Raw genomic sequence first — 13,367 nt, 5'->3', positions numbered from 1 at the left:
CTGCGATCTCCTCCCTTGCCTCCCTCAGCAGTCTGGGACACAAATCATCCGGACCTGGAGATTTGTCCACTTTTAAGCCTGCCAACACCTCCAATACCTTGTCACCCCCTATATCAATTTGATTAAGAACCTCGCAGTCTCTCTCCCCGAGTTCCATACATTCATCCTCATTCTCTTGGGTGAAGACGGATGTGAAGTATTCATTCAACACTCTAGCGATGTCCTCTGGCTCCACCCATAGATTGCTCCCTTGGTCCCTTATGGGCCCTACTCTTTCCCTGGTTATCCTCTTCCCATTGATATACTTATAGAATATCTTGGGATTTTCCCTACTTTTACCAGCTAGAGCTTTCTCATATCCCATCTTTGCTCTCCTAATTGCTTTCTTAAGCTCCACCCTGCACTTTCTGTACTCCACTAATGCCTTCACTGATTTGATTCCCTTGTACCTGCTAAAAGCCTCTCTTTTCCTTCTCATCGTAACCTGAATATCTCTGGTCATCCATGGTTCTGTGGGCTTGTTACTCCTTCCTATCACTCTGGAGGGAACATGTTGAGCCTATACCCTCCCCATTTCCTTTTTGAACACCCCCCACTGCTCTTTCCACAAATTGTGCACATATTTGCTCCTCAATTTCCCGCTGACTATCTGGGGGTCTATGATAAACACCTAATAATGTGGTTGCCCCTTTTTTATTCCTAAACTCTACCCACAAAGCTTCATTCGATGCCCCCTCCAAGATATCATCTCTCCTTACTGCAGTAACTGACTCCTTAACTAATAATGCAACACCTCCTCCTCTTTTACCCCCTCCCCTGTCTCACCTGAAGGTTCTATATCCCGGAATGTTGAGCTGCCAATCCTGCCCTTCCCTCAACCATGTCTCAGTGATGGCTACTATATCACAATTCCACATGTCAATCCTCACCCTTAACTCATCTGTTTTACCTGTAATACTCCTGGCATTAAAGTAGAGGCCATCCAGCCTTGCCTTACTCCCTTGAAGCTTATTGCAGCTGTACTCCCTCTGACTTGATTGTTTTACTGTATTATGATGTGTCCCTATTCTGCTAACATTCTGTGTCCCCACCCCCTGCCAAATTAGTTTAAACTCCTCCCAATAGCACTAGCAAATCCGCCCACAAGGATGTTAGTCCCGCTCTGGTTCAGGTGTAGACCGTCCAGCTTGTACAGGTCCCACCTTCCCCAGAACCGGTCCCAGTGATCCAAGAATCTAAAACCCTCCCTCTTGCACCAACTCTTAAGCCACGTATTCATCTGCGCTATTCTATTTCTGTGCTCGCTAGCACATGGCACTGGGAGTAATCCAGAGATTACAACCCGAGAGGTCTTGCTTTTTAGTCTACTGCCTAACTCCCTGAATTCTTGATATAAGACCTCATCCCTCTTTCTACCTATGTCATTGGTACCAACATGTACCATGACCTCTGCCTTATCACCCTCCCCCTGCAGGATGCCCTGCAGCCATTCAGTGACATCCCAGACTCTGGCACCAGGGAGGCAACACACCATCCTGGAGTCACGTTGACGGCCACAGTAGCGCCTATCTGTTCCCCTGACTATAGAATCCCCTATTACTATTGCTCTTCCTCCCTTCCTCCCCTCCTGTACAGACAGGCTGCTTGTGGTGCCAGAAGCTTGGCTCTGTCTGCACTCCCTGGAGGAACCAGCGCCCTCATCAGCCTCCAAAATGGAATACCGATTTGTGAGCGGGACCCCAGGGGACTCCTGAACCACCTGCCTGTTTCTCTTGGACTGCCTGGTGGTCACCCATTCCCTTCCTTCCTCAAGTCCCTTCATCCACGGTGTGACCACCTCTCTAAACGTGCTATCCACGATGCTCTCAGACTTGCGGATGCTCCACATTGTCCCCAACTGCCGTTCCAGCTCTGAAACCCCAGCTTCCAGGAGCTGCAGCTGGACACACTTCCTGCACACATGCTGGTCCCCGGGCACTGGAAATGTTCCCGGCTTCCCACATGGAGCACGAGGAGCACACCACGGCTTTGAGCTCTCCTGCCATGACTTATCCCTTTAAATTAAACCTTTTAAATCAATTACTGTAGGGCCCTTCTTTCCTGATCCTCGTTATTACAGAATATACAAACTGTAAACCACAAAAAGACCTTAAACTATAAGTAATAATAGTAGTAAATACTTACCCGACCTGACCCACTACTTACCAGTCATTTCCCTCCCTTGTAGCCTCTACTACTGCAGCAGGGCAAGATCACACTCCGAAGATTTAGGAAGTTGGATAGCAAAGAAAAAATGCAAAAGAGCACCTCTCCCCCTTTGCACCGAATTCCCACTGTGCACCAAATTGCCAATACCCACACTCACTCTGGCTGTGTCTCACTCAGGATGAGGTCTTTCCTCTGTTCGTCACTGATGCACTGTACAAATTTGTCTTCCATGTTATCCCTGCCAATCTGATTTGTCCAGTCAACATGCAGAATAAAATCACCCATGACAATTGTAATGCCCCTCTTACACACCTCCATTATTTCCCGATTTATACTTTGTCCTATTGTGAGGCAACTCTTCAGGGGCCTATAGACAACTCCTATCTGTGACTCCTTCCCCTTGTTATTCTTTATTTCCACCCAAACTGATTCCACATGACAATCTATTGCACCTATATCATTACTCACCACCGCACTGATACCTTCCTTTATTAATAAAGCTACCCCACCTCCTTTTCCTTTTTGTCTATTTTTCAGGAATGTCGAATACCCTTGAATATTGAGTTCCCAGCCTTGGTCACCCTGCAACCACGTCTCTGTAATATCAACTCATATCCATTTATTTCTCATCTATCTTGTTACAAATGCTGCCTACATTCAGATAAAGAGCTTTAAGCTTTGACTTTTTACCATTATTGCTCATTCTGATTCTAATTTGTGCTGCACTCTTCTGCTTATATTTTCTGCCCCTTTCTGTCACACTTTGATCATCAGTCCCCTCTTCACTATCCTGCACCTCTGCTCTCTCGTTTCTTTTTGATTTTTTAAACTTCCCTTCAATTGAACCCTCACCCCCAGTAATTAGCCCTGTCTACAAAGCTAGTTATGCAATTCACCAGGACACTGGTCCCAACATGGTCCAAATGAAGCCCATCCCAATGGAATAGCTCTCTCCTTCCCCGGTACTGGTGCCAGTGCTCCATGAATCAGAACCCATTTCTCCCACACTAATCTTTGAGTTACACATTTCCCTTTCTAATCTTATTGACCCTACACCAATTTGCACGTGGCTCAGGTAGTAATCCGGAGATTATTACCTTTCTGGTTCTGCTTTCTCATTTAGCCCCGAGCTGCTCGTAGTCCCTCAGCAGAACCTCTTTCCTAGTCCCACCTATGTCTTTGGTACCTACATGGACCACGACAACGGGATCCTTCCCCTCCCACTTCAAGTTCCTCTTCAGCCCAGAAGAGATGACCTTAACCTTGGCACCAGTTGGCAACACAGCCTTCGGGACTCTCTGTATTTGCTACACAGAACAGTATCTATCCCCCTAACTATACTATCCCCTATTGCTACGTTTCTCTTTTCTCCCCCCACTTGAATGGCGCTCTGTACCATGTTGCGGTGGTCAGTTCGCTCATCCTCCCTGCAGTCTGTGCCCCCATCCACACTGGGAGCAAGAACTTCGTACCTACTGGGCAAGGGCATTGGCTGAGGCTCATCCAAAGGCAAATTCTGGATCCCCATACCTGCCTCACTCACAGTCACACCCTCCTGTCCCTGACCACAGACCAAATTTGATGTAATTAATCTGAGGGGTGTGACTACCTCCTGAAACACTGTCCAGGTAACACTCCCCCTCCCTGATATGTCTCAGTGTCCACAGCTCAGACTTCAGCTCATCAACTCTGAGCTGAAGTTCCTCGAGCAGCCAACACTTGCTGCAGATGTGGCCACTGGATCGCACCAGTGTCCACCAGCGCCCACATCCTACAGCTGCAACACATCACCTGCCCGGCCATCTATTCTATTTAATTCATTCATTTGGATGTTAAATATTTTAAAAGTGAATTTATAAACGGGCTCTTCAGCTGTAAATAACGTCTCCCGATTAAAACCACTTGGCCAATCAAAAGAGAAACCCAGCAATCATCTGCCTGGTTGAAGGGGCTCTCTGCCGCCAATTTTTATCTCCTGCTCTTCTCATGCAGGTCTGCCCTCTGTGTGCCCTTGAACTGCTGCAGACCCTGTGGTGTAGATGCACCCACAGTGATGTTAGGGAGGGAGTTCCAGGATTTTGACCCAGCGACAGTGAAGGAACGGCGATATATTTCCAAGTCAGGATGGTGAGTGACTTGGAGGGGAACTTCCAGGTGGTGGTGCTCCCATCTTTCTGCTGCCCTTGTCCTTCTAGATGGTAGTGGTCATGAGTTTGGAAGGTGCTGCTGAAGGAGCCTTGCTGAGTTTCTGCAGTGCATTTTGTAGATGGTACACACTGCTGCTACTGTGTGTCGGTAGTGGAGGGAGTGAATGTTTGGGGCTGGGGTGCAAATCAAGTGGCTGCTTTGACCTGGACGGTGTCGAGCTTCTTGAGTGTTGTGGACTCATCCAGGCAAGTGGGGAGTATTCCATCACACTCCTGACTTGTGCCTTGTAGATGGTGGACAGGCTTTGGGGAGTCAGGAGGTGAGTTACTCACCACAGGATTCCCAGCCTCTGACCTGCTCTTGTAGCCCCAGTATTTATATGGCTAGTCCAGTTGTGAAGATTATAGCAGCTGCTTCAGCCTTATCTTTTGCACTGATGCAGCGACCTTGCATCATGAGGTCAGAAGTGGAGATGTTCGCTGATGATTGCACAATGTTCAGCATCATTCACAGCTTCTCAGACACAGAAGCAGTTCATGTCCAAATGCAGCAAGACCTGGACAATATCCAGATTGGGCTGACAAGTGGCAGAATGGGAGATGGTGGCATAGTGGTAGTGTCATTGGACGAGTGACCAAGAGGCCAAAGCTAATCCCAAGAGGACACGGGTCCAAATCCCACAACAGGAGCTGATGGAATTTAGATTCACTTCATAAAATCTCCAATAGAAAACTCGTCTCAGTATGGTGACCATGAAACTATCATTGGTTATTGTAAAAACCCATCTGGTTCACTAATGTCCTTTAAGGAAGGAAATCTGCCGTCCTTACCTGGTCTGGCCTACATGTGACTCCAGATCCACAGCCATGTGGTTGACTCTTAACTTCCCAATGAAATGGCCTAGCAGGCTGACAGGCAATGACCATCTCCAACAAGAGTGAATCCAACCATCGCCCCTTAACATTCAATGTCATTATCATCACTGAACCCCCTACTATCAACATCCTGGGGGTTACCATTGACCAGAAACTGAACTGGACTAGCCATATAAATCCTGTGGCTACAAGAGCAGGTCAGAGGCTCGGAATCGTGCGACGAGTAACTCACCTCCTGACTCCCCAAAGCCTGTCCAACACCTACAAGGCACAAGTCAGGAGTGTGATGGAATACTCCCCACTTGCCTGGATGAGTGCAGCTCCAAAAACACTCAAGAAACTTGACAGCATCCAAGGCAAAGCAGCCGCTTGATTGGCACCACATCCACAAACATTCACTCCCTCCACCACCGATGCACAGTAGCAGCAGTGTGTACCATCTACAAGATGCACTGCAGGAATTCACCAAGGCTCCTTAGGCATCACCTTCCAAACCCACGAACACTACCATCTAGAAGGACAAGGGCAGCAGATAGAATGGAACATCACCACCTGGAAGTTCCTCTCCAAGTCACTCACCACCCTGACTTGGAAATATATCGCTGTTCCTTCACTGTCACTGGGTCAAAATCCTGGAACTCCCTTCCTAACAGCACTGTGGGTGTACCTACACCACATGGACTGCAGCGGTTCAAGAAGGCAGCTCACCACCACCTTCTCAAGGGCAACTAGGGATGGGCGATAAATGCTGGCCCAGCCAGCGAATCCCACATCTCGTGAATGAATAAGAAGAATAATTCACTTGCAGGTTGATTGCTCTGAGGAAGTAGCAATATGAAGAAATAGGTTAAAAATTGGGGCATTTTTCATGAGAATAATGTAGATTGTGCAGCGATTTAATAGAGGGTTTGGAAATGATGACAAGAGATGCAAAAATTACAAACCGACTAAGGGGATAGTTCTGGATGGAAGGGGCAGAGTGTGAGTTTGTTGTTATTTTTGGCGGGGGGGGTGAGTTTGTTGATGCTTTTGGGAGGGGGGTGAGTTTGATGATGTTTTTGGGAGGGGGGTGAGTTTGATGATGTTTTTGGTGGGGAGTGAGTTTGATGATGTTTTTGGGTGTGGGGAGAGAGTTTGATGATGTTTTTGGGGGGGGGGTGAGTTTCATGATGTTTATGGGAGGGGGGTGAGTTTGTTGGTGTTTATGGGAGGGGAGTGAGTTTCATGATGTTTATGGGAGGGGGGTGAGTTTGTTGATGTTTTTGGGAGGGGGGAGTGAGTTTGATGATGTTTTTGGGAGGGGGGGTGAGTTTGATGATGTTTTTGGGACGGGATTGAGTTTGATGATGTTTTTGGGAGGAGGGAGTGAGTTTCATGATGTTTTTGGGAGGGGGGAGTGAGTTTCATGATGTTTTTGGGAGTGGGGAGTGAGTTTGATTATGTTTTTGGGAGTGGGGATTGAGTTTGATGATGTTTTTGGGAGGGGGAGTGAGTTTGATGATGTTTTTGGGAGTGGGGATTGAGTTTGATGTTTTTGGGAGGGGAAGTGAGTTTGATGTTTTTTGGGGGAGTGAGTTTGATGATGTTTTTGGGAGGGGGGGTGAGTTTGATGATGTTTTTGGGAGGGGGAGTGAGTTTGATGTTTTTTGGGGGAGTGAGTTTGATGATGTTTTTGGGAGTGGGGAGTGAGTTTGATGATGTTTTGGGAGGGGGAGTGAATTTGATGATGTTTTTGGGTGTGGGGAGAGAGTTTGATGATGTTTTTGGGAGTGGGGGTGAGTTTGATGTTTTTGGGAGGGGGAGTGAGTTTGATGATGTTTTTGGGAGTGGGGAGTGAGTTTGATGATGTTTTTGGGAGGGGGGGTGAGTTTGATGATGTTTTGGGGAGTGGGGAGTGAGTTTGATGATGTTTTTGGGAGGAGGAGTGAGTTTGATGTTTTTTGGGGGAGTGAGTTTGATGTTTTTGGGAGGGGGAGTGAGTTTGATGATGTTTTTGGGTGTGGGGAGTGAGTTTGATGATGTTTTTGGGAGTGGGGAGTGAGTTTGATGATGTTTTTGGGAGGGGGGGTGAGTTTGATGTTTTTGGGAGGGGGAGTGAGTTTGATGATGTTTTTGGGAGTGGGGAGTGAGTTTGATGATGTTTTTGGGAGGAGGAGTGAGTTTGATGATGTTTTTGGGTGTGGGGAGTGAGTTTGATGATGTTTTTGGGAGGGGGAGTGAGTTTGATGATGTTTTTGGGAGGGGGTGAGTTTGATTATGTTTTTGGGAGGGGGAGTGAGTTTGATTATGTTTTTGGGAGTGGGGAGTGAGTTTGATGATGTTTTTGGGAGAGGGAGTGAGTTTGATGATGTTTTTGGGAGTGGGGATTGAGTTTGATGATGTTTTTGGGAAGGGGGTGAGTTTGATGATGTTTTTGGGAGGGGGGAGTGAGTTTGATGATGTTTTTGGGAGGGGGATTGAGTTTGATGATGTTTTTGGGGGTGGGGGTGAGTTTGATGATGTTTTTGGGGGTGGGGGTGAGTTTGATGATGTTTTTGGTAGTGGGGATTGAGTTTGATGTTTTTGGGAGTGGGGAGTGAGTTTGATGTTTTTGGGAGGGGGGGTGAGTTTGATGTTTTTGGGAGTGGGGAGTGAGTTTGATGATGTTTTTGGGAGTGGGGAGTGAATTTGATGATGTTTTTGGGAGGGGTGGTGAGTTTGATGATGTTTTTGGGAGGGGGGGTGAGTTTGATGATGTTTTTGGGAGGGGGGGTGAGTTTGATGATGTTTTTGGGAGGGGGGGGTGAGTTTGATGATGTTTTTGGGAGGGGGGGTGAGTTTGATGATGTTTTTGGGGGTGGGGGTGAGTTTGATGATGTTTTTGGGAGGGGGGGTGAGTTTGATGATGTTTTTGGGGGTGGGGGTGAGTTTGATGATGTTTTTGGGAGGGGGAGTGAGTTTGATGATGTTTTTGGGAGGGGGGGTGAGTTTGATGTTTTTGGGAGGGGGGGGTGAGTTTGATGATGTTTTTGGGAGTGGGGGTGAGTTTGATGTTTTCATTCCTTTGGGGGCTTTACCATTTATCTGATATTTGGGGGAAGCCTATGTTTGATGCTTTGTCAGTCAATAGTTGTCTTTCACACTCTAACCCAAATTGGTTCTTCCCCCGCCCAACTCCTACCCTAGGTATCAGCTCCAAACCATCGGCATCACCGCTGCCAACACTTGGGGTCTCTTTCTGCTGGTGTTGTTACTGGGATACGGACTGGTAGAAATTCCTCGGTCCTATTGGAATGCAGCCAGGCGCGGGTATCTCCTCACCAAAACTCAGTTCAAGGTGGCGAAACTCATGACGGAGAAAGCTGATGCTGAAGAGACGCTAGAGGATGTGATGGAGGTCAGTGTGTGAGTGTTGAAGGGCCTCCGATGATGGAGGTGAATCTGTGAGATGGGAGAATGTTTTTTTTTATTCATTTACGGGATGTGGGCTTCACTGGCTGGGCCAGCATTTATTGCCCATCCCTAGTTGCCCTTGAGAAGGTGGTGGTGAGCTGCCTTCTTGAACCGCTGCAGCCCATGTGGTGTAGGTACACCCACAGTGCGGTTAGGGAGGGAGTTCCAGGATTTTGACCCAGCGACAGTGAAGGAACGGCGATATATTTCCAAGTCAGGATGGTGAGCGACTTGGAGGGGAACTTCCCGGTGGCGGTGTTCCCATCTATCTGCTGCCCTTGTCCTTCTAGGTGGTAGTGTTCGTGGGTTTTGAAGATGCTGTCTAAGAAGCCTTGATGAATTCCTGAAGTACATCTTGCAGATGGTACACACTGCTGCTACTGTGCACCGGTGGCGGAGGGAGTGAATGTTTCTGGATGTGGTACCAGTCAAGCGGCTGCTTTGTCCTGGATGGTGTCAAGTTTCTTGAGTGTTGTGGGAGCTGCACTCATCCAGGCAAGTGGGGAGTATTCCATCACCCTCCTGACTTGTGCCTTGTAGATGGTGGACAAGCTTTGGGGGGTCAGGAGGTGAGTTACTCCCCACAGGATTCCCAGCCTCTGATCTGCTCTTGTAGCCACAATATTTATATGGCTAGTCCGGTTCAGTTTCTGGTCAATGGTAACTCCCAGGATGTTGGTAGTGGGGGATTCAGTGATTGTAATGCCATTGAATGTCAAGGGGCAATGGTTAGATTCTCTCTTGTCAGAGATAGTCATTGCCTGACACTTGTATGGCGTGAATGTTACTTGCCACTTGTCAGTCCAAGCCTGGATATTGTCCAGGTCTTGCTGCATTTGGATATGGACTGCTTCAGTATCTGAGGAGTCGTGTATGGTGCTGAACATTGTGCAATCATCAGTGAACATCCCCACTTCTGACCTTATGATGGAAGGAAGGTCACTGATGAAGTAGCTGAAGATGGTTGGGCTGAGGACACAACCCTGAGGAACTCGAGCAGTGATGTCCTGGAGCTGAGATGACTGATCTCCAACAACCACAACCATCTTCCTTTGTGCCAGGTATGACTCCAACCAGTGGAGAGTTCTCCCCCTGATTCCCATTGATCCCAGTTTTGCTAGGGCTCCTTGATGCCACACTCGGTCAAATGCTGCCTTAGTGTCAAGGGCAGTCACTCTCACCTCACTTCGGGAATTCAGCTGTTTTGTCCATGTTTCAACCAAGGCTGTAATGAGGTCAGGAGCTGAGTGGCCCTGGTGGAACCCAAACTGAGCGTCAGTGAGCAGGTTATTGCTAAGCAAATGCTGTGTGATAGCACTGTTGATGATCCCTTCCATCGCTTTCCTGATGATCGAGAGTAGACTGATGGGGTGGTAATTGGTTGTGTTGGATTTGTCCTTTTTGTGTACGGGACATATGTGGGCAATTTTCCACATAGCTGGGTAGATGCCAATGTTGTAGCTGTACTGGAACAGCTTGGCTAGGGACGCGGCAAGTTCTGGAGCACAAGTCTTCAGTACTATTGCCGGAATATTGTCAGGACCCACAGCCTTTGCACTATCCAGTGCCTCCGATGATGGAGATGAGTGTGTGAGAGATGGGAGAGTGTTGAAGGGCCTCCAATGATGAAGGTTAGTGCGTGAGATGGGAGAGTGTTGAATGGTCCCTGATGATGGGGGTGAGTGTATGATAGATGGGAGAGTGTTGAAGGGTCTTTGATGATGGAGGTGTGTGTGAGATGGGAGAGTGTGGAAAGCCAACATGGTTTGTGGAAGGGAAGCCATGTTTGACAAATATATAGTTTTTGAGTTTGTAACTAGCAGGATGAATGGGGTGTATTTGGATTTTCAAAAAGTTCCATAATGTTATGATACAGCAGGTGGCAAATGCTGAGCTGTCCAATCCCAGAGGGAAACTTGAAACAACTGTCACAACTAATTTTTAATTTGTATATTTCGAGATGCGGGCTTTGAATTCAGTAATAATACCACTGAGTCTTAGGAAGTTTTTATTAAACTAAATTAAACATTTATTAATAAAAGAAAAAATTGTAAGCACATACACATGTCTACAAATTACTACTATATAGTAACTTATAAATCCTCTAAATAATTTAACTCCCAGTTACACTTTTGTTAAGGCAACAGTGAGACACATCAATTTTAAAAGACCCAAGTAAGGTAAATGATACCCTGAACAGTCGGATTCAAAGTGAGTTCTCTTAACTTCAGTCCCTGGATGCAGCAGTTTGGTACATATAGGCTGCAGGCTTTTCACACTTGTTGGATCTTAAACTGCCCCCCCTTACAAACAGCTTCTCTCCCTTATACATAATTTCCACTTTGAATGCAAATTCCCATTGTTTCACAACGAGCAGAATGTTGCCGTCGGTGACCAGGGGGCGGGGCCCGCTCACCAATGTGTAAAATAACGCGGAATGATGTCGGGCGGAACCCCTGATGTCATCCCGCCCCATTGAAATTTTCAGGAAGGTGGGGGCGCAGCAAAATCAGCTGCGGGCCCACTGACCTGTCAATGGCCAATTGAGGCCATTGACAGGATCATTTAACCGATTAAAGGACCTGCCTGTCCAACCTTAAGGTTGGCGGGTCGGCCAGGAGCCCCGGTGGCAAATAGAAAAAACATGAAACCTCATCCAGCGGCAGGATGAGGTTTTATGCAGGGTTTAAAAAATTTTAATAAAGTTATTCTGTAAATTATGAACATGTCCCATCTCATGTGACATTGTCACATGAGGGGGACATGTAAGGGAATTTTTTTTTCTTTTCTCTGTTAATATTTTTCAAAGTCCAGGCGATCTACCTGAGCCTGCACTTAGCCTCAGGGAGATGTGCGCTCTTCCGTGTGCATGTGTGAAAGAGCGCACTCTCAATTTCAGGGATTCCACCCCCCAGCCCGCACAGGAAGCGCATAGCATGGGCCCCAGCTATGCCTGTCTCTTTATGGGGTATGTGGAACATTCCTTGTTCCAGTCCTACTCCGGCCCCCTCCCACAACTCTTTCTCCGGTACATTGATGATTACTTCGGTGCTGCTTCATGCTCTTGTTGGGACCTGGAAAAATTTATTAATTTTGTTTCCAATCTCCACCCCTCCATCATTTTCACATGGTCCATCTCTGCCACTTCCCTTCCCTTCCTTGACCTCTCTGTCACAATTTCTGGTGATAGACTGTCCACCAATATCTATTACAAGCCTACCGACTCCCACAGCTACCTCGACTACAGCTCCTCACACCCCACTTCCTGTAAGGACTCCATCCCATTCTCTCAGTTCCTTCGCCTCCGTCGCATCTGTTCTGATGATGCTACCTTCAAAAACAGCTCCTCTGACATGTCCTCCTTCTTCCTTAACCGAGGTTTTCCACCCATGGTAGTTGACAGGGCCCTCAACCGTGTCCGGCCCATCTCCCGCGCATCCGCCCTCACGCCTTCTCCTCCCTCCCAGAAACATGATAGGGTCCCCCTTGTCCTCACCTATCAACCCACCAGCCTCCGCATTCAAAGGATCATCCTCCGCCATTTCCGCCAACTCCAGCATGATGCCACCACCAAACACATCTTCCCTTCATCCCCCCCGGCGGCATTTCGTAGGGATCGTTCCCTCCGTGACACCCTGGTCCACTCCTCCATCACCCCCTACTCCTCAACCCCCTCCTACAGTACCTCCCCATGCGAACGCAAGATATGCAACACCTGCCCCTTCACTTCCTCTCTCCTCACTGTCCAAGGGCCCAAACACTCCTTTCAAGTGAAGCAGCATTTCACTTGCATTTCCTTCAACTTAGTCTACTGCATTCGCTGCTCCCAATGCGGTTTCCTCTACATTGGAGAGACCAAACGCAGACTCGGTGACCGCTTTGCGGAACACCTTCGGTCTGTCCGCAAGCATAACCCAGACCTCCCTGCCGCTTGCCATTTTAACACTCCACCCTGCTCTCTTGCCCACATGTCTGTCCTTGGCCTGCTGCATTGTTCCATTGAAGCTCAACGCAAACTGGAGGAACAGCACCTCATCTTCCGACCAGGCACTTTACAGCCTTCCGGACTGAATATTGAATTCAACAACTTTAGATCTTAAACTCTCTCCTCCATCCCCACCCCCTTTCCGTTTCTTCCCCCTCCTCCTTGTTTTTTCTAATAATTTATATAGATTTTTCTTTTCCCACCTATTTCCATTATTTTTAATGTATTCTACCGATCATTTATCTATACCTTTTATGCCCTTTTAGTCTTATTTCACCCCACCCCCACTAGAGCTATCTGTATCTTGCTTGTCCTGCTATCCATTCTTAATTAGCACATTCTTTTAGATAATATCACCACCTTCAACACCTCTTTGTATTTTTGTCTATGACATCTTTTGGTTATCTGCTCCTATCACTGCTTGCTTGTCCCAACAACCTCCCCCCCTTCTCTCTCTCTCCCCTCCCCCCTTAAGCCAGCTTATATTTCACCCCTCTCCTATTTTTAGTTAGTTCTGTTGAAGGGTCATTCAGACTCGAAACGTTTACTGTGTTCCTCTCCGCCGATGCTGCCAGACCTGCTGAGTTTTTCCAGGTATTTTTTTATCTTTTGAAGCACATTGCGCTTCCCGCCGGACGTCATGCTGGCCGGGCCTTAATTGGCCACCGAAGTAAAATGGGCCGTTTCTCCGGTGGGGATTGGCTCCCCAGCCGCCAGAG

At 47.6% G+C, this 13,367-nt stretch overlaps 1 protein-coding gene across 1 annotated transcript in view; it reads left to right on the top strand.

Annotated features, from left to right (window-relative positions):
* The window catches only part of lmbrd2b (LMBR1 domain containing 2b), a 69,051-nt gene that overhangs the window by 26,830 nt on the left and 28,854 nt on the right, over positions 1–13,367 (top strand). The window contains exon 5 of the mRNA XM_078560015.1: positions 8,395–8,607. Within this exon, the coding sequence (XP_078416141.1) occupies positions 8,395–8,607 (213 nt within the window). The remainder of the gene's footprint in view (positions 1–8,394; positions 8,608–13,367) is intronic.

This window comes from Cetorhinus maximus, chromosome 2 (genome assembly GCF_964194155.1).
Source record: "Cetorhinus maximus chromosome 2, sCetMax3.hap1.1, whole genome shotgun sequence".
Classification (NCBI taxonomy): domain Eukaryota; kingdom Metazoa; phylum Chordata; class Chondrichthyes; order Lamniformes; family Cetorhinidae; genus Cetorhinus; species Cetorhinus maximus.
This window is presented reverse-complemented; position numbering and strand designations above follow the sequence as displayed.